A 25,183-nucleotide genomic window follows, 5' to 3' on the forward strand; every position below is an offset into this window, starting at 1 on the left:
GTTTTGGGGTAAGAGAACTCTTATCTCAGTGATACAGTGTTGGCCTGGTATTCATGAGGCCCCAGGTTCCATCCCCAGTGCCACACACACACAAAAGTTCTCATAATTCTAGATGCTAGAAATAAATTCGCCAGCTGGGATGGCTTCTTCCATACTGTTGTTTGAGGAACATGGCATATTAAATTTGATGAGATATAGTTCATCAAATTTTCTCTTCTTGACTGTGCTTTTGGTCTAAAATTTCAGAGAGGTTCGCCTCATCTAAGATCACAGAAAATGAATACTTTCTGCATTTTCGTTTAGGTATATAATACATTTTTAATTTTTGGTGTGGGTGTGAGATTTGAGTTAAGGGTTCAACTCCCATCCTTTTGCATTTTCCCAGCATCATTTGTTGAAAAGACATTTTCTTTGCTTATTTAAATTTTTTGTCCCTATTGTTAAGATTAGTTTACCTAAATGCATGTGTAGTGATCTTTCAAATCTATTCCATTGGTATACATGAGTGTATTCTTACTCCGTTACTTGCTTTGATTATGGTAACTTTGTGGTGAGAATAGATTTTTGGTAAATTTGGTGAGTATTGTTACTCTTTATTTATTTATTTATTTATTTTTGCCAGTCCTGGGCTTGAGCTCAGGGCCTGAGCACTGTCCTTGGACTTTCTCAAGGCTAGAGCTCTACCACTTGAGCCTCAGCACCACTTCTGGCTTTTTTCTATGTATGTGGTACTGAGGAATCGAACCTGGGTCTTCATGCATGCTAGGCAAGCACTTTAACCACTAGGCCAAACTCCCGGCCCCGTTGTTACTCTTTATAAGAATTGTTTTGTGCCAGGCGCTGGTGGCTCATGCCTGTAATCCTAGCTACTCAGGAAGCTGAGATCTGAGGATTACCGCTAAAAGCCAGCCAGGGTATGAAAGTTTGTGACTCTTATCTCCAATTAACTACTTGAAAACTGGAAGTAGTGCTGTGGCTCCGAGTGGTAGAGTAGTAGCCTGGAACTGAAGAGCTCAGGGATAGCGCCCAGGCCCAAAGTTCACGTGTCACAACTGACAAAAAAATGTTTTGTGGTTCATTTGCATATAAAATTCAGTTTTGAGGATGCATGTGGAAAGGTTAAAATATAGTTGAAAATTTGAAAGTACTACATCAAATTTGTGTATCACTTTATGAGGTACTATAATACATTTTATTTATTTTGGGGGTTGGTCCTTGGACTTGAGCTTAGGGCTGGGCACTTTTCCTGAAGTTTTTTTGGTGTTTTTTTTTTGCTCAAGGCTAATGCTCTACCACTTTAGTCACAGCTTCACTTCTGGATTTTTGGTGGTTAATTGGCGATAAGATTCTTATGAACTTTCCTTTTTGGAACTGTGATCCTCAAATCTCAGCTTCCTGAGTGTAAGCCACCAGCTTTTGCCTCCATTTAGTTTTTATTATTGTTGTTACTTTTTATTCCCTTTTTTCCCCATGAATGGGACTTGATTGAACTCAGTATCTGATGTTTTCGCTCAGTGGTTGATGTTCTACCACTTGAGCCATTCCTCCAGCTCTCTATGTTACTTTCTATGCTGCTAATACTAAATTATATATACTCCTTTCTTTTCCTTCTTTATCACTGTAGCTTCTTATATCTGTTCCTTTCTCTTAAAGTATATACTTCAGTAGCTGTTCAGAGTCTGTTAGTAGTTAGCTCTGATAACTACCCTCACCATTTGATATACTTTAGCTCATTAAGGGAATTCCAAGTCAACATTTATTCTCTTTCAGTGTTTGGAAGACATGTCTTTTGTCACCTGTCTTCTATTGTTGTTCCTGAGAAGTCTGCCATCAACATAACTACCTTTGTGGGAGATTTTCATTTCCTCCTGGTTGTTGTAATCCTATTTTGGTTTGGATGTTCTAAACCTTTACCACAATATCTTGAGTGTGTGCTCCTGAAATCTGAGGCTTAATGTCTCTCATCAGTTTTGGAAAATTCTCTCTGGTTACTGTTTGAATGAAACTTTGTCTTTCATTCTTCTACTTTCAACTCTTTTGGGGTTTTTTTTGTGGTACTGTGATTTGAACTCAGAGCCCTGTACTCATTAAGCAAGTGCTTGAACACCTGAGCCATACCTTTAGACCCCATTTGTATTTTGAATCTAGATATGTCTCTTGTAGGTGGCATGTAGTCAAGTCTTGATTTTTGTTTTTTTGTTTTGGTTGGTTGTGGGGCTTGAACTTAGGGCCTGGGCACGTCCTTGAGCTTTTTTACTCATGTCTAGTGCTCTACCTCCATCAGCTACAGCACCACTTCCAGTTTTCTGGTGGTTAACTGGAGATGAGTCTCATAGCTTTACCTTCTGCAGGCTGGCTTCAAACCATAATCTTTGAAATCTTCGTATCTCAGCCTCCGAAGTAGCTAAGATTACAGATATGAGCCATCAGTGCCCTGCTAGCTTTTGACATTTTGACTACAATGTCTTTCTTTTTTTTTTTTTTTGCCAGTCCTGGGCTTGAGCTCAGGGCCTGAGCACTGTCCTTGGACTTTCTCAAGGTTAGAGCTCTACCACTTGAGCCTCAGCACCACTTCCAGCTTTTCTTTTTCTATGTATGTGGTACCGAGGAATCGAACCTGGGTCTTCATGCATGCTAGGCAAGCACTTTAACCACCAGGCCAAACTCTCAGCCCCTACAATGTCTTTCTTAATTTTTAACTTAATCTAGATTTGTTGAGCTTCTGTGATCTGTAGAAAAAAATATATATACAAATATATATATATATATATATATATATATATATATATATATATATATATTTGCCAGTCCTGGGGCTTGCACTCAGGGCCTAGGTACTGTCCTTGGACACATTTTGTTCAGGACTAGCACTCTGCCACTTGAGACACAGCACCACTTCTGGCTTGTTCTGTGTATGTAGTACCAAGGCATTAACCCAGGGCTTTGTGTATGCTAGACAAGCACTCTTACCACTAGGCCAAACTCCTGGCCCCAGAGAACTAGATTTTTTTTTTGCCAGTCCTGGGTTTGAACTCAGGGCCTGAGCACTGTCCTTGGTCTTTCCTCAAGGCCATGTGATCCTCAGCACCACTTCTGGCTTATTTTTCTTTGTATGTGGTACTGAGGAATCGAACCCGGGCCTTCATATATGCTAGGCAAGCACTCTACCACTAGGCTAAACTCCCAGCCCCAGAACTAGATTTTTGAGGTCAGCTGGGGCTGCATAGTGAGACCCTTTCTGCTAATTTATACTTCTTTATTGTGGTTTATATTTATGAAATTATTGTTGTCATGATTGCCTCTAAATCTTTTAACATGGCTTCCATTAGCTCTTTGAATAGGTTTATAATAGCTACTTGGTACACTTTACTTGATAAACCCAGCATTTTCGGACATTCATACTTCTTTATTTGCATGACTCATAAGTTTTTAAATGCTGAACATTTTAGAGAACATATTGTAGCAACTCTGGATTCTTAATTTTTCCCTCCAGAAGGTTGTTATTGCTTTGTTTGTTAATCCCTGAACTGAATCTTCTTCTGATGTCTCTACTCAACTTTTTTTCTTATACTTTTTAAACTTCATTTCTGAGAGATTGCTTCTGTGTCTGCACAGCTTAGTACTCAGCCAAAGATTGATCAGACGTTGTACTTAGAAATTTTGAGGACATAGCTGGGCACTGGTGACTCACCCTAACTGCTCACTCACCGTAAGAGATCTGAGGAGGCTGAGATTTGAGGATTCCAGTTCATTCCTAGGTGTCATCCTAGCTACTCAGGAAGCTGAGATCTTAGGATTCCAGTTTGAAGCCAGCCAGGGAAGGAAAGTTGTTAACTACCAGAGAACCAGAAGTGGCTCTGTGGCACAGAGGGGTAGCATGCTAGCTTTGAATGAAAAGCTCAGGGCCAGTGTCCAGGCACTAAGTTCAAGCCTGACCACCAAGGGGAAAAAAAACAAACAAACAAATTTTGAGGCCAAGAATGCTCTTTCTCTTCCTGTGGTTCTGTGTGCAGCTTGGGAACAGAAAGCATCTGGTTGTCTTCAGGCGAATTTCCCTGGACTTTCTAGCTGTCTAGTGGTTCCTTGGCACACGAATACGGGTTCCACTAGCCAGGGATATGTGGGTGGCTGGTATTGTTCTGTGCCTTCATCCAGCCACCTTCCCAGGACTTGGGAAAGTTTATCAAGCCCCTTTGGCTTGGAATTCTCTGTTACATACTTGGTTAGGGTCTCAGTCCATTGCTTTCCCAACACAACTGAAACTCAACCTAACCAGGCTGCTGACCCTCCCTGTTCTTGACACTCCAGCTGGGTATCCTGCCTGCAGCTCTCTGTGGGAGCCATTGCCACTGTGAAGCTGGGCCTTTGGGCAAAGGGAAGAGCCTAAGCCAAGGCTACTCAAATGTCACTGATTTTTTCATGGTAGCTGTCTCTTTTTGTGGGCCTTTGATCAATTTTCAGAGTGATCAATTTTCTTTAACTCATGCTGCTTTTCCTTCTCTTCCTCCTCTTCCTCCTTTTTTGGTGGTAATCCTGGGTCTTGAACCCTGGACCAGGATGCTGCCTAAAGCTAGTGCTCTACTGCTTGAGTGAAAACTTCTCTTATAGATTTTTGGTGATTAATTGGAGTGAAGAGTGATATGCATGGGGGCTGGGAGTTTGGCCTAGTGGTAAGAGTGCTTGCCTAGCATGCACGAAGACCAGGGTTCGATTCCTCAGCACTCCACATACATAGAAAAAGCCAGAAGTGGTGCTGTGGCTCAAGTGGTAGAGTGCTAGCCTTGAGAAAGCCCAAGGACAACGCTCAGGCCCTGAGCTCAAGCCACAGGACTGGCAAAAAAAAAAAAAGAGTCATATGGATGGGACCTGTAGTGTGGTAGAATGCTTGCCTAGCATGCATGAAGCCCTGGAAGTGGTGCTGTGGCTCAAGAGGTAGAGTGCTAGCCTTGAGCAAAAGTTCTCAAGGACAGTGCCCAGATCCTGAGTTCAAGCCCCAGGACTGGGGGAAAAAAGTGATGGCAAGAGCTACAATAATCTTAAGATTTGACTGGGAGAAATTGTCCTTTCATATTTTCTTGTAGAACTGTTGGTAAGCCTCAGCTCCTTGCTGCCTTTTGACCAGAGATAGCAGTTTCTTACCACATGAGATTCCCTTTAGGTCTACTTACAACATAGAAGCATACCTTCCTCATAGTGAAGGGAGAATGAGAGAGAGAGAGAGAGAGAGAGAGGGAGGGGGGGAGAGACTAAGAAACCCTCCTCTTCAGAAATTATGTTCTGGCTGGAGGTGTGGCATGGCTCGGATGGTAGAGCACCAGCCTAGAAATGATAAGGCCACATCATCTAACATATTCCACCCATTAGAAATCTATACCCATTAGAAATGGGCCAGTAAATGTCTTTGCTCCAAAAGGAGGGCATACTTGCTAGGAGGCAAAGGCAGTGGGGACAATGTCAGAGATGTCTCCTGCTAGCTCATTGTCACTGGAGCATTCTCTAGAAGAGGCCTGAGCAGCTTAGGTTGGATGTGATCCCCTAGGACACATTTTGCAGTTGCTCCTGTTAGAATATTTCTGTTCTGAGACTGCTTTATGTTAATTTCGAATCTGGGGCCATTCGAGACCATGTAGACACAGAGCCCTGCATCTGTGGGAAGACTGGCTGTGGGTACAGACTCTGAGGAGATTTGCTTCGTTTCCTCTCCCTCCCCCTTTTCAATTGGTCTGTAGTGATGATTGCTTTTTAGTCTCATCAGAGGTTTATGGACATTCCCATTTCTGCATCTCACTTGGACTTCATGTGGGCCCAGACCCTCACTCCTGCAGCTGACTGGGTGTTGAAAGCCGGGCCTTTTGGTTACCAAGTCCAGCAGCCCCTGCTTCCTGCTCCTACCTCCCGCCTCCATGGGGCTGTTTGCAGAATTGGTGCATTCAGTTCATATTCTGATTTTCCAGTCTCCTCTTTGCTTTTGTCCCCTGGGGACTTATCTGGCTTTCTTGTGAGCTCAGCTATGCATATAAAATGATGTTGGTTATGTTTTATCTCCAGTCCAGGAGTGGTTTGAAATGGGAAGGAGGCGTTTTCAAAGGTTAGCTAAGCTAAATAATATTCATCAAGTAGACGGGGTGTTGCCTGGCCCCCCCATCTGGACCCACCAAAGCTAGCAGGGACAATTTTCCAGTTATATCCAGACAAAGTGTTTTTATCTACATCTCCCAGGTACTTGGAAATGGCTACTGATTCTGGGTCTGCTTTGGAGACAGGCTAAGGTTTCTCATTTCCCAAGAGGATTCTTTTGACCTTGACTTTCTTGCATGTGGGAGCTGGGGAAACAGAGAAGAAGGCTGTGCAGAGACGAATGGGAGTGTTCACAGTCAGATATTACCATCTGATGATCATACAGAGTGAAGATCAACTTCGGTAGAGTGTTTCTCTGAGAGTCTGGAGGAATTTCTGTTTTCCTTGAGTTCTTCTCCCTTGTTGGAACCCAGAATCTCCTCTCAGCTGGAGGGTGTGAAGCCCAATAGAATTGCTTACCTCCTGTCTGGCTCAGCAGATAGCTTAAGGGTGGGATTTCAAGAGCTTTCAAACTCTAGAACAGAGTGGCATCTTGTTCTGAGAGGTATTGTCACAGTGATATAAAAACTTCTAGATACTAATAATAGTAGCTAACGTTTACTGAGCATCTACTCTGTCCCCATAAGATCATGCCTAACGATTTACATAAAGAAAAATTCAATGAAGTTAACTGTGATGTGATGTTCCTTTGATCAGTGATATCCAGACTCCCCCTTTTTGGGGGGGATAAGTTGTGGGGCTTGAACTCTGGGCTTGGGTGCTTCAGTTCAAAGCTAGTGTTCTACCCTTTGAACCACAGGGCTTCTTCTGGTTTTCTGGTGGTTAATTGGAGATAAGAGTGTTATGCACTTGCCTGCCTGGGCTGGCTTTGAAATATAATCCTCAAACCTTAGTCTCCTGCGTAACTAGAATTGCTAAACTAATTTTAACCGAGAACATTTTTGGCTAGAAGAGTCTGGACATGCCAGTGCTAGTGGCTCATGCCTGTAATCCTAGCTATTTAGGAGACTGAAATGGTTCTAGTTGGAGAACCCCCAAATAACAGGAGATGGTTCAGCTTCTGTGTTTCAGAAAGTACACTGGCAACTGCTGTCCTTGGTGTCCCTGAAGTCCAGAGAGGAGGACTAAAAGGCCGATTATAGGAGTCACTGAGAGTTATACCTGCTATAAGTGTGGCTTGTGCCAGTCAGACAGAAGGGCACTTAACTTCTGCTAGATCTAGGATTGATTTTTTTTCATCATGGCCTGTTATTTCTGTGGACTTATAATAAGGTTCCTTTAGAAAGAGCTGCATCAAAGCCGGGCACTGTAATCCTAGCTACTCAGAAGGCTGAGATCTGAGGATTTCAGTTCAAAGCCAGCCCGGGCATTAAAGTACCTGAGACTCTTATCTCTAATTAACCACTAAAACACCAGAAGTGGCACTGTGGCTCAAGGGGTAGGGTGGTAACCTTGAACTGAAGAATTCAGGGATAACACCCAGGCCCAGGGGTATCGTGGTAGTCTTGAGCTGCAGAGCTTGGGGACAGTACCCAGGCCCAGAGTTCAAGCCCCATGACTGACAAAAAAAAAAAAAAAAGCTGCATGAAGAAGTCCTTTTCCATCACCGGGCCTACATTACAACCACCAAGCTTCTGTGTCCTGCACATTTGGCTCTGAGCATCTGGCCAAAGCAGTGAGTAGCATCTAGTTAGAGGTCCTGGGTTAATGGAGATTTAACAAGCTTCCCCAGGAGGTTGTGGTGTTCAGTCAGCCTTGCAGGGGAGGCAAGAAGCAAGGCATGCATTTTAAGCTTCACCATGGGTGGCCTGGCCCAATTCGTTTGCCCTATCTGAGTCTGTTTGCCCAGTGGTAGAATGGTATTGTAAAGCAGGTTGTGGTGGCTCATGCCTATAATCCTAGCTATTCAGGAGGCTGAGATCTGAGGATTGCAGTTCAAAGCCAGCCCGGGCACTAAAGAACCTGAGACTCTTATTTCCAATTAATCACTAGGAAATGGGAATTGGGGCTGTGGCTCAGGGGTAGGGTGGTAGCCTTGAGCTGAAGAGCTCAGGGACAGTGCCCAGGCCCAGGGGTAGGGCTGTATCCTTGAGCTGAATTGCTCAAGGATAGCGCCCTGAGCCAGAGTTCAAGCCCCATGACCCGCCCCCCCCCCCCACACACAAAAAAAGTGGTATGGAAAGTCCTAGTCTTCTTGAGGCAGAATCTAGTGAAAATCATGTTCAGCTGTGGAGTCTGGGTTATAGAATTGCTGAGCAGAATTTTTACATGTTGATCAAGTCACTTTGAGTCTTTGTTGATTGAACATAAACATGATGGCACAAATCTTTCTGGAAAGTTGTATTTGGATGCAACCATCAGATGCCTACTGATACATTGCCTTGGGCCTCTACATAATCATCCACAGAGGGTGGCTACCTTTGACTTGTGACAGGAATAGGTGTGATCCTCATGAGCACCTGGCCTGTGTGTGCCAGCTAGGTCTCCAGGTCTCCACTTGCCACCAAGGGCTTTCTTTGCCTGTACCTGTATCCAATGCCTCAAGTCTCTTTGAATCACTTTATAAGTCCCCCTAAGATAGTGTCATTATTACTCTAGTGTGACAGGTGAGCCCCTGAGGCCCTCACACCTTTACTTCCCAGGTCACACTGCTAGGAAGCAGCAGAGCCAGCACTTGAATCCAGGTGAGTCTCACGCTACAGCCTGTGCAGGCAATGTTTCTTCGGTGCTGTGGCTGGGTGGAAGCTCAGGTCAAGTCCGTACCCACACAGAGCCATGTTCAGCCTTTGTTGAGGTGTAGAGCTTACCTCTGGTGCCACTTTTTTTTCCTTTTATTTTTATTATATCCTTATTTATTTATTGTGATAGTACTGGGACTTCAACTCAGGGCTAGGACACCCTCTCCCTTCCCCCCCCCCTTGAGTCTGGCTCTTTATCACTTGAGCCATACCTTTACTTTTGATTTTGTTTTTGTGCCAGTGCTGAGGCCTGAACTTAGGGTCTAGACACTGTCCCTAAACTTTTGTGCTCAAGGCTAGATTTTTACCACTTGAGCCACTTCTGAATTTTCTTTGGTAGTTAGAGATAAGAGTTTCGTAGACTTTCCTGTCTGGGCTAGCTTTGAACTGTAATCCTTAGATCACAACCTGCCAAGTATAGGTATGAACCACTGGTACCCAATTCTACTTTTGTCTTATGCTAGTTACGTGGAGACAAAAGAGTCTCAGTGATTTTTCTGCCTGGGCTGGCTTTGAGCCTTCACCCTTACATCTCAAACCTCTGGAGTAGTTAATATTACATTTGTGAGTTACCAGTGGCTGGCTTCTTAGTGTTTTCTTTGCATTGTCACCTCCTTAGCCTTAGGGTGCTAGATTCTGGCATGGTTCCAGGAACAAAATTTTCATTTTTGTTTTCTTGTTCCTTATTTTAATTCTTTTAACACCCTACTTACCACAAAATATCATAAACAACACTAGGACTCACCCAGGAATGCTAAAGGTTTTTCCAGCAGACAAGGCAGGGACTAGCTAATCAAACCAGATTCCTAATTCATGGGGTTCAGGAGAAGCCAAAGGTGGAAAAAAGGCTGGGGAGATTGGCAAGTTAATTGTTCCATCACCTACCTGTTAGTTTTTGGCCCACAGGTTACTTTGAATCAAGTTTGTAATGGTAAGGGCCTGTAAGTCTTAAGAGGTGTCATCTCTGCAGTTCCCTCCTCCATACCTGGCAAGAGGGTAGATGTCAAGTCCTTAGTCCTAGTCAGGGTTAAGAGAAAAGTGTATTGCTAGATTAGGTGGAGAGGAAAAAGTGGTGGTTTGGATCCTAGGGTACCCTTCGGAGAGGCTGGATGTGGAGGGTAGAGGTGTTTAGAGGAAGAAAGGTGGCCCCAAGGCAGTTTGCAGGAGCAGCTCGTCTTTCTTTGTAGAGACTGAGGGTTTCTTTCGGCCCCAAAGCAGAAGACCCACACTGTGGCCAGGCCTCTACAGACCTAGATGCAGCCCTAGGTGAAGCCCCTGGATGACCCCACCCTGCTCCAGCACCTCAGTAATGGAATGCTCCCTGTCACCTCCCTCAGCTCAGTGAGGAGTTGAACCAGCAGCTGGAGGCCGTGTGTGGGTCTGTGTTTGGGGAGCTTGAGTCCCAGGCTGTGGATGCCCTGGACCTGCCCGGCTGTTTCCGCATGCGGAGCCACAGCTACCTCCGGGCCATCCAGGCCGGCTGCTCTCAAGATGACGACTGCCTACCCCTCCTTGCTGCCCCTGCCTCTGTCTCAGGGAGGCCCGGCTCCTGTGAGTACCCACGCGCCGCCAGTGCCCTGTGCTGGCCAGAGTGCCACAGCTGGCTGTGTGACCTTAGACAGATCGCGTCTTTCCCTGGGCAGTGTGGGGAAGACAATTATTCGGTTGAGGGCACCTCCAGGCCACCTAGGTGGGTCGGGTGGCGGCCCCGCACCCCCCCCTCACTGCATCCCACCGTGCCATCCACAGCCTTCAACTTCAGAAAGGCCCCGCCCCCCATCCCGTCGGGGAGCCAGGCCCCGCCCCGCATCTCCATCACCGCCCAGAGCAGCACCGACTCCGCCCACGAGAGCTTCACCGCCACCGCCACCGCCGCCACCGAGGGCCCGGCCCGGCGCTGCAGCTCCGCCGACGGGCTGGACGGCCCCACCATGGGCGCTCGCACCCTCGAGCTGGCGCCGGTGCCACCCCGGGCCAGCCCCAAGCCCCCCACTCTCATCATCAAGACCATCCCCGGCAGGGAGGAGCTGCGGAGCCTGGCAAGGCAGCGGAAGTGGCGGCCGTCCATTGGGGTCCAGGTATGACGCGGGGAAGCGCGGGCCAAGGCTCAGGCCCGGGCAGGTGTGCCATGGGTGGAGAGACTTTGTTCCTGACTTGCCTACCCCCTCCCGAGCTGCAATCAGACCCCGTGCCTGACAGCTCACCAGGCTGCTCCAAACAGCCCCCAGCCTGCTCTCTTGTCCCGGGTACCATCACACCCCCAGCAAGTGCAGCGTGAGGCCCCAGGCTGCCACCTTGGTTGGTGCTCTGTGCGCTCTTTGGGTTCTGGACGTGTATGTGCGGAGGATGGGCCAGCTGGCGTGGGGGCTGAGCCCCTCTGGGCCAGGGGCGGGGCCTGTGCGGCTGACTTCACCCTGTGGTCGTGGGTGGTGGGAGGAGCTTCTGGCCCCGCCCCTGCCACTGACTCCACCCTGTCTCCAGGTGGAGACCATCTCAGATTCCGACACTGAGAACCGAAGTCGAAGAGAATTCCACTCCATCGGAGTACAGGTGGAAGAGGACAAGAGGTGGGTCACAAGCGAGGCCTCTCAGGCTTTGTTGTGGGAAGAAGGCTGCTTGTGCTGCAGTGTCTCGGCTGCATACACACTCATCCTGGAAGGTGACATCACACCTTCTTCTCGGGATTGAGTCACACCAGACACAGGAGTTCCTCAGAGGTAGTCATCAAATCCACAGTGAGTGCTTAAACTCATGGCTGTGTTGGGTGCTCAGAGGCAGAGAAGACATATACAGTCGTTTGGGGGTGGGGTGGGGAAGGAGAGGCAGAGAGACGTAATAGGTAGGTGCTGAGCGGGCCTCCAACAATTGTCCTTTATGGGGGGGGATAAAGGGATTCTGCCAGTCCCTCATTACACCCTGCAGTGTACAAGTATGTGAGCTCAGAAAGAAACAAACAAACAGGAAGATTGCCTCTCACCAGCCCCTGGCAGATGTAACACTCCTCCTCACTTGGCTCGCACAAGCATTTAACCAGTCGGGGGTACCTATTATATGCCTGAGTTGGTGGTGTATCAGAGATAGTAGAATTACCAGCAGCCGCTAGTCTGACATTAGGTGGCCTCAGAAACACTGCATCCTTAATTTCCAGCTGAAGAATTAGCATTGTACGTTCCAGAGGGAATACTGAAAAGAGTCTTCTGCTGGTGGGGTGCCTGTGGGGAGACACTTTTTTCTAGTAACCATGTGCCTCAGTGGCCCATGTGCCATCTGAGCTGCAATGGTACCAGGTCAGTGACTCTGGGAAATATTTATGAGCCCTCCTCTGGGGCTGGTTTTGAGGACTGTCCAGGTCACACTTACCTGTACAGAATCACATCAGTGTCCCGAGAGCCACTGCAGGTGCTGTTTCCAGTTGCCACTGATAGGCCTTCTATCTTCCCTCCAGGACCTCAACTATAATCCAGGAATCTCTGGGGTTGCTGTGTGTGTGTGTGTGTGTGTGTGTGTGTGTGTGTACGTGTGTGTACGTACGTACCTGTCTTGAAGTTACTGTAGGACTCACCATTTCCCTCCAAATGACTTCACCAAGGCAGGCACAATGCCATTCTTGTTGCAGTCCTGAAAGTAGCTATCCTCCAAATTCTTAATATGCCACAAAGATTACAGGAAAGTGGCATTTAGTGGAAAAGTCAAAATCCGTGATTGAGAGAGGGCCCAGGAGTCATGGATGGATGCCTCCCTTAGCCCTGAATGCTGTCCTTCTCTGTTTTAGGAACTGCCCATGGACCCTAAGCAAAGCCCATGTGACTTCACTGCCTCCCTGGGAGGCTCTTTGGCCCCTCATTCTGGATAGATTCCATGAGGTTGCAGGGGGGAGAGTGTCTCTCCATGTGTCCTAACAAGTGAGAATCTGGGAAGAGTGCAGGCCTTCTAGAGAAACAAACTGATACTGGGGCTTGAACTCAGGGCTCCAAACTCTTGCTTAGCCTTGTCTTTTTGGGGGAGGAGAGGGAGGCTCAAGATTGGCACCCTTATCACTTGAGCCACACCTCTGTTTCTGGCTTCTTGCTACTTATTAGGAGATTAGTGTCCCTCCAGATTGATCTCTCTGGGCTGACTGAACTATGATCTTCAGATCTCAGCCTCTTGAGTAACTAGGATTACAGGCATGAGCTTCTGGCTCCTGGCAGCAAATACGTCTTAAGCGGCACTATATGTCAATTCCTGTACACTGTATTAAATGCTTGGGGAAACAATAAACGTAACTCTTGTCCTCATAGAAATTATGGTCTAGAGGGAAATCAAGGCAATGAATAAGTCAATAAATAAAATGGGATTGTATATTTTGCGTTAATATGTAATGGGTTATTCTTGCTCAAAAGAAAATAGAAAGGCCGGGAGTTTGGCCTAGTGGTACAGTGTTTGCCTAGCATGCATGAAGACCCAGGTTCAATTCTTCCATACCACATACATAGAAAAAGCCAGAAGTGGTACTGTGGCTCAAGTGGTAGAGCTCTAGCCTTGAGAAAGCCCAAGGACAGTGCTCAGGCCCTGAGTTCAGGCTCCTGGACTAGCAAATAAATAAATAAATAGTAAATATTAAAAAAAAAAAAGAAAGAAAAGAGGAGACAAGAGAGAAGGGACTTGATTTGAATTAAACAGGTGACACTTAAGCCAAAACTTGGGTGATGGTTGGATCAGGAGAAGCACTGTAGGCAGAAAGGATAACACATGCAGAGATGCTGGAGTAGGAAAGAGTTCGACAGGCATTGAGAACTAAAGGTTTATGTGACTTGTGAAGAGGGGCATGGAGGAGTGGTGATAGAGTGAGTTAGAGATTTCCAGGGACAAGGCCATGCAAGAGCAGGGGTATAATAAAAGAACTGGAATCTAATTATAAGTAATGAGTAGCTATTAAAAGGTTAAAGGAAGAGTGTGACATGCTCTAATTTATATTTACGAAAGATCACTAACTGCTGAATGGAGAATGAATTTGAGGAAAGGATCAGTGGAAATGAGAAGCCCAGGGGACAGTTCTCTCAGTGTGGAAGGAAGGTGGTGGAGTCTGGCACTATGGAAGTTATTATGGCTGGGGTTCTTATTGTATTTATAACTGGCCACTGCTAATGTAGGGGAATGCTAAGTTTTATATATTGATTTTGTATTTAGCAACCTTGTTGCTTGCTCTCTTATGAGGTCTCAGGCTATCTGAATACCATGATGGGGTTTCTATATTCAATAATTTTTCAACAGATGAGGATACTTCTTTCAAGTCTCTACCTTCAAGTTTATTTTTCTAGTAATAATGCATTGAACAGCACTTCCAGGTTACCCTGGAGCTTTGACACACTTATCTCAGTCCTGGTTTTAGTAGATAAATGTTTGGTATAGATATTGGTGGATATCATTTTGTCAGTTAAGGAAAACAGCTTAAGGAGAATTTCTTCCTATTCTTAGGAATAGAAGTTTGTTTTGTGTATTTGGGAGGGCCTTGTTCTTGCCAGGTGGGTGCTGTACAACTGAAGCCATGCCTCCAGCCCTTCTTTTTGTGAACTGGTTGTTTTCCAGGGTCTTGCTTTATGCCTAGACCACTCTGGGCTAGCTACCCTGTGTGTTCTTCTGTCACTGTGGGACAGGCATGCATCACTGGGCTCACCCATGGTGCTTCTTCCATAACTAGGATAATAGGTGTGAGCCACCACACTCAGCCATTGGTTGGGAGGGAATCTTAGGAATTTTTATTCCTGGGCTGGCCTTGAACCTCCTAAGTAGCTTGAATTTCAGGCTTGAGCTATCATAGTTAAGTGTGTGTGTGTGTGTGTGTGTGTGTGTGTGTGTGTGTGTGTGTGTGTGTTGGTCCTAGGTCCTGAACTTAGGGCCTGGATGCTGCCCTGAACTTTTTTGGGGGGGGGAAGGGGAAGAGTCATGGGGCTTGAACTCTGGGCCTGGGTGCTTCCCTGAACTCTTCAGTTCACGGCTACTGCCCTACTCCTTGAGCCACAGCACACTTCCGGTTTTCTAGTGGTTAATTGGAGATAAGAGTCTCATGGTCGTTGATGCCCCGGCTGGCTTTGAACCGAGATCCTTAGGTCTCAGCCTCCCGAGTAGCTAGGATTACAGATGTGAGCCACCATGCCTGGTAGCACTTCTGTTTTATAATGTGTTTTAGGGCTATCATGTCACATCTAACCCTATTGCTCTTAACTATGTCTTGTAAGTCTTGAGATTTAGTATCTTTAGTTGTTCATTTCTAAATAGTTTGTGCTTTTTAATCATAATTTGTGTTTGTGGTATCTGTATGCTGATATTAGGGCTTGAACTTGGACCTCACGCTCTTGCTTGGCTTTTTCTGCTCAAGGCTGATGCTCTACCACTTAAAATGCACCTTTACTTCCAGCTTTTTCTCAAGCTGGATGCAGGTGGCTCGTGCCTATAATCCTAGCTACTCAGGAGGCTGAGATCTGAGGATCTTTATTCAAAGCTAGCCTGGGCATGAAAGTCTGTGAGACTCTTATCTCCAATTAACCACTAGAAAGCCAGACGTGGCACTGTGGCTTAAGTGGTAGAGCATTAGCCTTGAGCTGAAGAGCTCAAGGACAACGCCTAGGTCCAGAGTTTGAGCCCCACGACTGACAAAAAAGAAGAAAAGTTTCACAGCTTTATCATGTGCTGGCTTTGAACGTTGATCCTCACATCTCCGCCTCCTCAGTAGCTAGGATTGTATATGTGAGCCACTTGTGTCCAACCATCATAAATCCTTTTTTTCTGGTCCTGGAGCTTGAACTCAGGACCTAGGCGCTGTCCCTGGGCCTCTTTGTGCACAAGGCTCGCACTCTACCACTTGAGCCACAGCACCACTTCTGGCTTTTTCTGAGTAGTTCATTGGCGATAAGAGTCTCATGGACTTTTCTGCCCAGACTGGCTTTGAAACGTGATCCTCAGATCTCAGCCTCTTAAGGAGTTAGGATTACAGGCATGAGCCCACCAGCACCTTGCTTATACATCCTTTTGAACTTATAAGTGGTTTGGAAGAAATTTTATAGGTTTCTTTCCAAGAGTGTACTTCATGTGTGGGGGTGGAGTGGGGGTGGGACTGCCTTTTCATGATCAGCTTCTCAGTTTGCTTCGTGTGACTTAGGCATACGTTCTGTCTGTCTGTTTATTCCCCAGGGTGTGCTGAGGCTTCCTTTGTCATCTGTGTATATATATGATCACTCTTAGAGATTACAGCTTCTGGATATTAACCTTCCATGTGCTAGGTGTGTAAAATGTGTCACTCCTGAGTGGTGTGTTTAAAATGTGTCACTGTGGTTGTGCTGGTGATGTTTTCCCATGGTAATTTATTAATTTTTACTTGAGAGTATGCGGTTCATAAACACACAAACTTATTATCATTGTATCTGTCAGTAGATTCACTCAATTATCGTGAAATAGTTTTTCCTCTTTCCTAATTACTTTTGCCTTAACATCTTTTTTTTTTTCCCTCCTGATTTTTATGGCTATGAGACTGCTTTCTTTCAGCTTGTTTTGTAATTCATGTTTTCCCACCTGTGTATTTTCTACCTTCCTGTATCCTTATACCTACATTTGTCACTTTTAAGTGATATGTAGATAGGGTTTAGTAAACTTATTTGATCTTTTTGTATATTTTTGATCATCAACTTGTTTGGATTTGGTTTTATCATTTAAATTTTTTTCTATTTTAACATGCTTATAATTTGCTTCCTGCCTCTCTGAATTTGTTTACTGTTGACCCAAATTCTCTCTTCTTCCTTCCTCCCTCCCTCCCTCCTACCTTTCCCTTCCTCTCTCCCCCCCCACCTCTTTCTTTCTGTCTATCTTGCTCGTTCCTTTTTCTCCCTTCTCTCTCTACTTCTCTGCTTCCCTTTCTCCCCACTCCTTCCCTCCTTTTCTTTTTTTTCTTTTTTCTTTTTTTTTTTTTTTGTGGATCATGGAGCTAGAACTCTGGGCCTGGGTGCTGTCCCTGAGATCTTCAGCTCAAGGCTACTGCCCTATGCCTGGAGCCACATCCCCACTTCCTGTTTTCTGTTTTCTAGTGGTTAATTGGAGATAAGAGTCTCATGGTCTTTGGTGCCTGGGCTGGCTTTGAACTGTGATCCTCATATCTCAGCCTCCTGAGTAGCTAGGATTATAGGGGTGAGCCACTGTACCCGGTTTTCTTCCCTCCTTTTCCTCCTTCCTTCTTTCCCTTCCTTCTTTCCTCCATCCTTTCTTCCTTTTGTTTATACTGGAACTTTAACTCTAGGCCTCATATTCTCATTTGGCTTTTTTGTTCAAGTCTGGCATTCTACCACTTGAGCCGTGGCTCTACTTCTGGCTTTTTGCTGGTTAATTAAAGTCTCACAGATTTTCCTGCCTGGTCTGGCTTTTTCTGCCTGGTCTGCCTGGTCTGCAATCCTCAGATCTCAGCCTCCTGAGTAGCCAGGATTAGAGGTGTGAGCCATTGGCACCCAGCTTCTGATCAAGTTTCTCATTTTCCCTCCACTGTTCTGGAGATTTACCTTTTTCAGTAATGGTTTTCCTTACACATTTGATAGATCCACTTTGTTATATATATTTTCTAGTAACATATATTTTCTATCCCTCCTATAAAACAAGAGCCTTCAGCTTCCTCCTTCCATCTTTCATGTTATATTTATCTACTATTTTGATTATACCTCTTTCAAGAGCTCTCTTAACTCTGCTGTTATTATGTCTTTTATAGCTTAATAGAGTAGATTTACAAACATGTTTGAGCAATTCTTTGTTCCTTGTTTGTTCCTGCCCACGCCTTCCTCTTGGGCTCAGACTCCCCCTGGGGCTCAGCTGTTGCTTGAGCTTGGGACCTGTGTTCAAGTTAACATCACAGCTTGAAGTTTCTGTTTCCAGGTAGTATGTGCTTGAACCCAGCCCCCCACCCCCTCACACAGCAGCTTTTAGGTTCAGATTTCCCAGCATCCTCCTTCTAGGCTGCATCCCTGAATCACTGGCATGGGATTTTTCTAGCTTAAGTTTGTAAATGAAACAAACTTTCTTTCTTGGCTCCTGGCTTCATGCATGGGTCTCCTTCCAGTTCCCTAATAAGCACAGGTTGGGTGGTTCTCCCTGCACATTCCCATCTAGCCTCTTAGCATATGTCTGGCCTGGTAATCCTCTGGTTCAGTTGGCTTAGATGTTTGCATTTCCTTTTTGCTTCTGGTACCTGAAGATGCCTCTCCTGTTTTCAAGCTTGGCGGTAGAAAAAAACACCTTTCTGATTTTTCTTTTCCTGTCTCTCTGTCTGTATGTCTTCTTTTTTTTATTCTTTCTATGTATGTGGTACCAAGGAATTGAACCCAAGTCTTTGTGCATGCTAAGCACTCTATCACTAGGCCAAACTCCTGGCTCCTCTCTCTCTTTTCTTTTTCTTTTGCTTTTTTTTTCTTTTTTTGGTGCCAGTACTAGGGCTTGCACTCGGGGCCTGGGCACTGTTCCTTAGTTTGAGCCACAATGCTCAGATCTCACTTTCCTCAGTAGCTATGATTACAGACATAAGCCATTAGGGGTGTGTGTGTGTGTGTGTGTGTGTGTGTGTGTGTGTGTGTGTATTTGCTTGTTTGTGATTGTGACATGGGTGGGAGCATCCTAAGTTGATCCAGCCTACCACATTGATTAGGTGTCTCAATTAGGCTGATAGCAGCAGATAAAGGAAGAAGTCAACTTGTTCAAGAAGCATTTGGGTGTGAAAGGTAGGTCAGGACAGGGCCAGGCACTAAGTGCGGTCTTCTAAGTGCTGGACAAGGACTTGATAGGCCAGTCTGAGACAAGATGGTAGTAAAGTGCCGAATTGCCTGGGCCAGCTGATCACACCAGGTATTCAGGAGTGACAGGTGCGCAGAAGGGAAAGCTGGCCCAGCTCTCTGGCCGGGTTCCCTTGCTTATCTGCTGAAAGCATCCTGAGTTGTACACTTGCATGGTCTTTGCTGCCCCGTCTGTCCCTGGCATTTTAAGTCTGACTCACCACACACTATGCCCCAACTGGTACACAGAACCAAACCACGAATTCTAGCAGTCTTGCTAGGCAAACATCCAGGGCTGTCTCCTCTGCCTGCCACTCATTTTCTCAGATTCTTGTCCTTACTCTGTCTCACTATTGTGTACTTCAGTTTTAGAAATTTCTGGGCAGGAGATATCTCTTCTTTCTGCCTTTCAGTACATTCTCTGCTCATCTCTAAGATACTCTTTGGAATTACTGCTTAGGATCTATGGATGCTTCTAGTTACCTCAGTGATAGTGTGTCCTGGAAGTATATAGCATGTTCTGAGTTCTTTTTATTCTGTCTCTATTGTCTCCCCCGACCAACCCCACCAAGCTTCATTTTCCTTCAGATCTATTTATTTATTTATTTGGATCGGCAATATATTTGTTTTCATGCCAGTACTGGGACCTGGACTCAAAACCTTGTATGTTCATTCTACTCTTTTTGCTCATGGCTGGTACTCTACCACTTGAGCCATATTTCTAGTCTGGCTTTTTTTCTGGTTAATTGAAGATCAGAGTCTCTTGGAGTTTTCTGTCTGGCTTCAAACAGCAATCCTCAGATCTCAGCCTCCTGAGTAGATAGGATTACAGGTGTCAGTCACCAGTACTGGACTGGATCTGGAATATTTGTTGAGCACTGTGCTTGTTATAGAAGAATCTAAGAAGCTTAGTGCTACTGTTCATCTAAGAATCTCACCAATGGTGTAGAATTAGGTTGGGAAGAATCTAAGATGCTTAGTGCCACTGTTCATCTAAGAATCTCACCAATGGTGTAGAATTAGGTTGGGATGTGGCTCTGTGGAAGAGAACTTGCTGGCATGTGAGAAGTCTTAGGTTTGATCTCCAACGTTAAAACTACAGCTGTGACCGATGCCTGTGCCCTAGTGTATATCTTGTAGAGAGGTCAGACCCAGCTTTCTAAGAAAGTGGCAGTGAGGTAGAGACCCGAAGGATGGATAAAAATTAGATAAATGAAAAAGAGATAAAAATGTTCCAGGAAGAAGGCATATATGAAAGTCTTGTGGTAAGAGAAAACATAAAAAAAATAGTTACTAGCTAGGTGCTGGTGCTTGAGGCCTGTAATCCTAGCTACTCAAGTGGCTGAAATCTGAGGATCACAATTCAATGCCAGTCCACGCAAAAAAAAGTCCATCTGGGATTTTTTTTTTTGGTGGGTCATGGGACTTGAACTTGGCCTCAGTGTGGTCCCTGAACTCATCAGTTCAAGGCTACCACCCTACCCCTGGGCCTGGGCGCTGCCTGTGAGCTCTTCAGCTCAAGGCTACCACCCTACCCTTGAGCCAAGCCCCATTTCCCATTTTATAGAGGTTAATTGGAGATAAGAGTCTGAGGTCCTTTTGTGCTCGGGCTGGCTTTGAACTTTGATCCCCAGATCTCAGCCTCCTGAGTAGCTAGGATTACAGGCGTGAGCCACTGCGCCTGGACCCAACTGAGATTCTTATCTACAGTTAAGAAAAAATCCAGACTTGATACAGTGCAATAGAGCCCTGCCATGAGTAGAAAAAGCTGACAGAAAGTATGAAACCCTGAATTCAAGCCCCAGTATCAACACACACACACACACACACACACACACACACAGACACGCACACACACACAGACACACACACACACACACACACACACACACGAAGCCCTTACTAGCTCCTATCTCAAAGCATCTTTATTGTACCGCTCTTCCTAGCCGAAGAATCTGATGGATCAGAATAAAAGAATTCAATCCCCATTCCTTAGCCTTCATGCTAGCATTGTTTTGACTTACTTTTGTGACTCTGAAATGTGCTACCCCAGTTGCCTTTCCCTTTCTCACTGTCACAGCTGCCCTGCCTGGAGTAGTGGACTTACAAATTCAATTCCCAACTGAGGCAAATTTCTGGTGCCCCATTCCTGGATAGATGAGGCTAAAGTATGTGTGTGTGTGTGTGTGAGGGAATCCATGGACTATCTATTTATTAACTATAAGACAAGTTCTGGCTCTATAGACCAGGCTGACCTTGAACTCCTGATGCTCTTGGCTTCCTCTCCCAGCCTCTTACAGTGTTGAGATTATCGAGACTCCAGCTTGGTTATCTTCCGTACTTTCTGGAGAGGAGCTTCTGTGAGAACTGATACACCAGCTATGCCTGGTTGAAGTGTCCCTGTTGGTCCCAGCCTTCCTCCTCATCCCCATTCCCACCAGCCTGCAGCCAAACACTCCTGGCAAAACCTCTGGGAATATCTGGGTACTGAGTATTCCTGGGACTCCACATCTTCTGGGGCAATCCAGTTTCTTCCTAGAGATTTCCATGTCATTCTCTAGAGAGACAGAGAAGGAACAACTCCCCATAATAACCTTGAAGTGACCTCCAAATCACCAAGAATGGGATCATTGTCACCAGAAAGAACTGGAAGGGAGGAGGTCTCTGCAGCACAGTTTCTTAAAGGCTTGGAGAGAAAATATTGTGACACACTGGTGCCCATTAGTGGCAGTTCACAACTGAAGCTAGTTTCTACTCTGTGCATATAGCTGTTGCCGAAGACCTCTGCAAGGACTGCCAAGTCCAAAATGAAATAGGAAATATAAGCTTTGGACTTCACTCCCCTGAAAAACGCATCTGTTATAGTTGGGATTAGGTTTGGCTGTGTCATAGGAATCCAGAAATAACGGACTTAAATATCGTTAAAGTTTCTTTCTCGCTTGGAAGAGAAGTGTAGAATGCTAGCAGGTATTACAACAGTGTCAGGATCCAAGCCCCTATAAATAATACTTGCCTACAATTATATGCTCCAAGATGGCTGCTTGATTGAGGTTCAGCCATCATGTCTGCATTCTGATGACTGGTCAGGGAGGAAGAAGTTACCATGAGCAGATACCTGCTTTAATAATCTATCTATCTACCTACCTACCTACCTACCTAGCTAGCTAGCGGACATTGTGTATATGAGACAAGTGCTCTACCATTGAGTTACATCCTCAGCCCAGAGTTCTGAGAACATTTTCCAGAAACTGTAAATACCACTTCTGCTCATATCCTATAGTCTAAAACTTTGCTGTGTGGCTATACCTAATCTTTATCCAAAGTAGCCACGTGTCCGGCTTAAAATGATGGGATTCTGTTACTGAGAGAGAAAAGAAGAATAGATGTTGGAGATAATTAGTGGTCTCTACTCCTCCTTCCTTCCAGTTAACCAGCCAATCAAGCACCCAGCCAGCATTTATGTTTGAGGAACTGCCCCATTTAGAGAGAGACAGATATGCAAATAAATCACTACAATACAATGAGATGCAGAGTATAAAAGAGGTTTTGTTGGGAGGGCTGTGAGCGAACAGATGGAAGTGATCAAAGCAATCAGAATAATTAATGACTACACAGCCTTGCTCGCTGGGTGCTGGGTTCTCAGCAGTATTTAGGCTATTGTGTTTGTCCGGCTTTTTCTTCCAAGTAAACTTTCCTACTTCTCCGTAACAGCTAACACAATGGGCAGGCCAGGTGCTGGTCCAAGTGCTTTTCATACTCAGCAATCTGCTGAGCTGGTGCCATTATGATTCCCACTTACCAATGAGGAGATGAACCAACTGTAGGCCATGGCATTAGAACTTGAGCCCAATCTGGCTCTAAGGTACCTGGACCTTAAACTCGCTGCTCTTCTGCCTGCCCCCATATTGATTCATTTCCCTTCCTTTCCCTGGCTCCACACTGTCCATCAGATGGCTTCCCCAGCCACCCCATTATGATGATGGGCAGGGCACCTTTTGTTTGCCTCCTTCACTGGCTCTGCCTCAGTAGTTGGACATTTGTGTTTCTGATTAGAGCTGCCCTCTCTGTTGGTCTAGGGAGGCAGTGGCACTGATTGGATAATTGTTTCATCTTAGGAAATCACTTAACCTCTCTGTAAGTGTCATTTTTCTCATCTGTGAGTGTGGGCGACCTTCACACCCTTACCCTGGGACTAGTTGTGAGGACTGAGCATGTTTACTCATGTAAGGTGCTTAACTTAACACATACTCAGTGCTGATAGCCATACTCAGAGGTGCTTCATGTAGCACACGTCTAATGCTCACGGGATATTCGTTATTATTTTTACCTTTCTTGGACTGTTGGCTTTTTCTTCTTCTCCATCTTCAGTTTCTCTTTACAGGATGTGTTAGTTTCCTGTCCCTATCATATTAAATTAGGACAACTGTCATGATGTAAAGCATGCATATTTATTATTCTACATTACTGGATTTCACTGGGCTGACATCAAGGTACGGGCAGGACCGTGGTTCTTCTGGAGGCTCTGGAAGAACTTAATTGTCATTTTTATAGAGGTTGCCTGTATTCCTTGGCTTCTGGCCAACTTGTAGCTTTAAAATCAGCCATGCCAGGATGAGTGTACATATTACAACTTCCATTTTTTCTTCCTATCTTCTCTGCCTCTGACTTTCCTGCCTCCCTTTCTCAATTACAAGTAACCATGTGGTTAAATTAAATATACCTAGAGAATCCACACTATCCAGTTCATGGTAGGATTCTTAATTTTTTTGTGTGTGTGCCTGTTTTGGGGCTTGAACTCAGTGCTTGGGCTCTGTTTCTGAGCTTGTCTGCTCAAGGCTATCGCTCTGCCACTTTGAGCCACAGATCTTCTTCCAGTTTTCTGCTGGTGAATTAGAGATAAGAGTCTTACAGACCTTCCTTCCCAGGCTGGCTTCAGACCACAATCCTCATATCTCAGCCTCTGAGTAGCTAGGATTACAGGTGTGAGCCACTGGTGCCTAGCTTCCAGGATGTTTTTCTTTGGTGATCTTGTCACATGCTGCTACTCTTTACACAAAGATGGTGGATCCTGGTCATGTAGTGCAGATTTTCAGCTGCTGGCTGGGAGTGTGGATGACTTACCACTATTCTTATCACCACCTCAATGACTGGCATTCCTTGGAGGGTGGACACTGAAAGCTCAAACACTGAAAGCTCAGTTACAGCTATGAAACCTGCAGTCCTATATGCTACTCTTCTAGACTGTGTGTCTACCTCCGTGATGACAGCTTGGGATCCTCTGATTGCTTCCCACAGACAGCTGATACCAAGCAGGCCCCGTGGGGCCCAAGGACAGATCATGGTTAGTGGGAGTGACAGGGAAGCAGGCAGGGATGACATCTCTTCACATACTTGTTTACTGAGGCAAACTCTATCTCTATCTCTCCATGGGAGCTCTGAAGTAGCCACAGGTCAAATAGAGCCTGAAGACACAAAAATATCCATAGGGAGCCAAGATGCATCCTGACAATAAAGACACAAGACTCACCAGAGAGAACGGTTCAGCCAAGTCATGGGGCTGCCTTTGAGTGCTGGAACACTGTGGAGGAAGGTCTGGAGAGGTCTTGGGGGTGGGGAGGACGGGGGCCGGGGGTGTCAATCAGAAAATCATAGAGGAAGAGGGATTAGAACTGGAGATGGGGAGGGAAGGAGGGAGGAGGAGGACAGCATGTGCAAAACGTATGAAAACCAGGATCAATCTCATCTCTGGGGGAGCAAGAAGGGTATGGAGAGGAAGTTGGAGATGAGGACTGCATGTCTGGAGTATAGAGGCCTCAGGGAAATGCTAGGACAGGAAGCTTGAACTGTCCCTTGGTGTCTTTGAGGTGCTACAATGTTTGTGTGTGTGTGTGTGTGTGTGTGTGTGTGTGTGTGTGTGTGTGTGCGTGTGCGTGTGCGCGCACGTGTGCGCACAGGTGCACTTATGCATGTGCCCTGGTACTGGGGCTTGGACTGAAGGCCTCTACTCTCCCGCCTCCCCGCTTGTCCTGGGGCTTAAATTCAGGGCCTGAGTGCTGCGCCTGAGCCTTTCCTCTCAAGGCTAGGACACAACCATTTTAAGCAACAGTGCCACTTCTGGTTTTCTGTGTAGTTTACTGGAGATAAGAGTCTAATTGTCTTTCCTGCCCGGGGTGGCGTTGAACTGCAATCCTCAGATCTCAGCCTCCTGAATAGCTAGGATTACAGGCATGAACCACCAATGCCAGGCAGACTTCGCACTCTTGCTTAGCTTTTTTCCACTCGAGGCTGATGCTTTACCACTTGAGTCACATTCCACTTTAAGCTTTTTGCTAGTTCCTTGAAGATAAGAGTCTCTTGGATATATCTGCTTAGGCTGGCTTTGATCTATGATCCTCGGATCTCAGCCTCTCGGGTAAGGTCACTGATATCTGACTATGGAAAGAGTTTGAGCAAGGGGAATGCCTTGTCAGATCTCAGTTTTAGCAAGACTGCATTAATCATGCACAGACATGGGAGGGAGAATGGGGATTCAGATTTCAAAATCTGCAAGATGTAATATTAAACAGAGGCAATGCCTTAGTAATCACA

At 45.7% G+C, this 25,183-nt stretch overlaps 1 protein-coding gene across 3 annotated transcripts in view; it reads left to right on the forward strand.

Annotated features, from left to right (window-relative positions):
* Window positions 1-25,183, forward strand: part of Dlgap3 (DLG associated protein 3) — a 63,660-nt gene that overhangs the window by 33,264 nt on the left and 5,213 nt on the right. For all 3 annotated transcript variants that reach the window (XM_090335268.1, XM_090335269.1, XM_090335270.1), the window contains 3 exons: window positions 10,154-10,367; window positions 10,566-10,894; window positions 11,298-11,383. In XM_090335268.1, the coding sequence (XP_090191394.1) occupies window positions 10,154-10,367; window positions 10,566-10,894; window positions 11,298-11,383 (629 nt within the window). The remainder of the gene's footprint in view (window positions 1-10,153; window positions 10,368-10,565; window positions 10,895-11,297; window positions 11,384-25,183) is intronic.

Source organism: Megascapheus bottae, chromosome 6 (genome assembly GCF_031878675.1).
Source record: "Megascapheus bottae isolate mThoBot1 chromosome 6, mThoBot2.hap1, whole genome shotgun sequence".
Taxonomy (NCBI): Eukaryota; Metazoa; Chordata; class Mammalia; order Rodentia; family Geomyidae; genus Megascapheus; species Megascapheus bottae.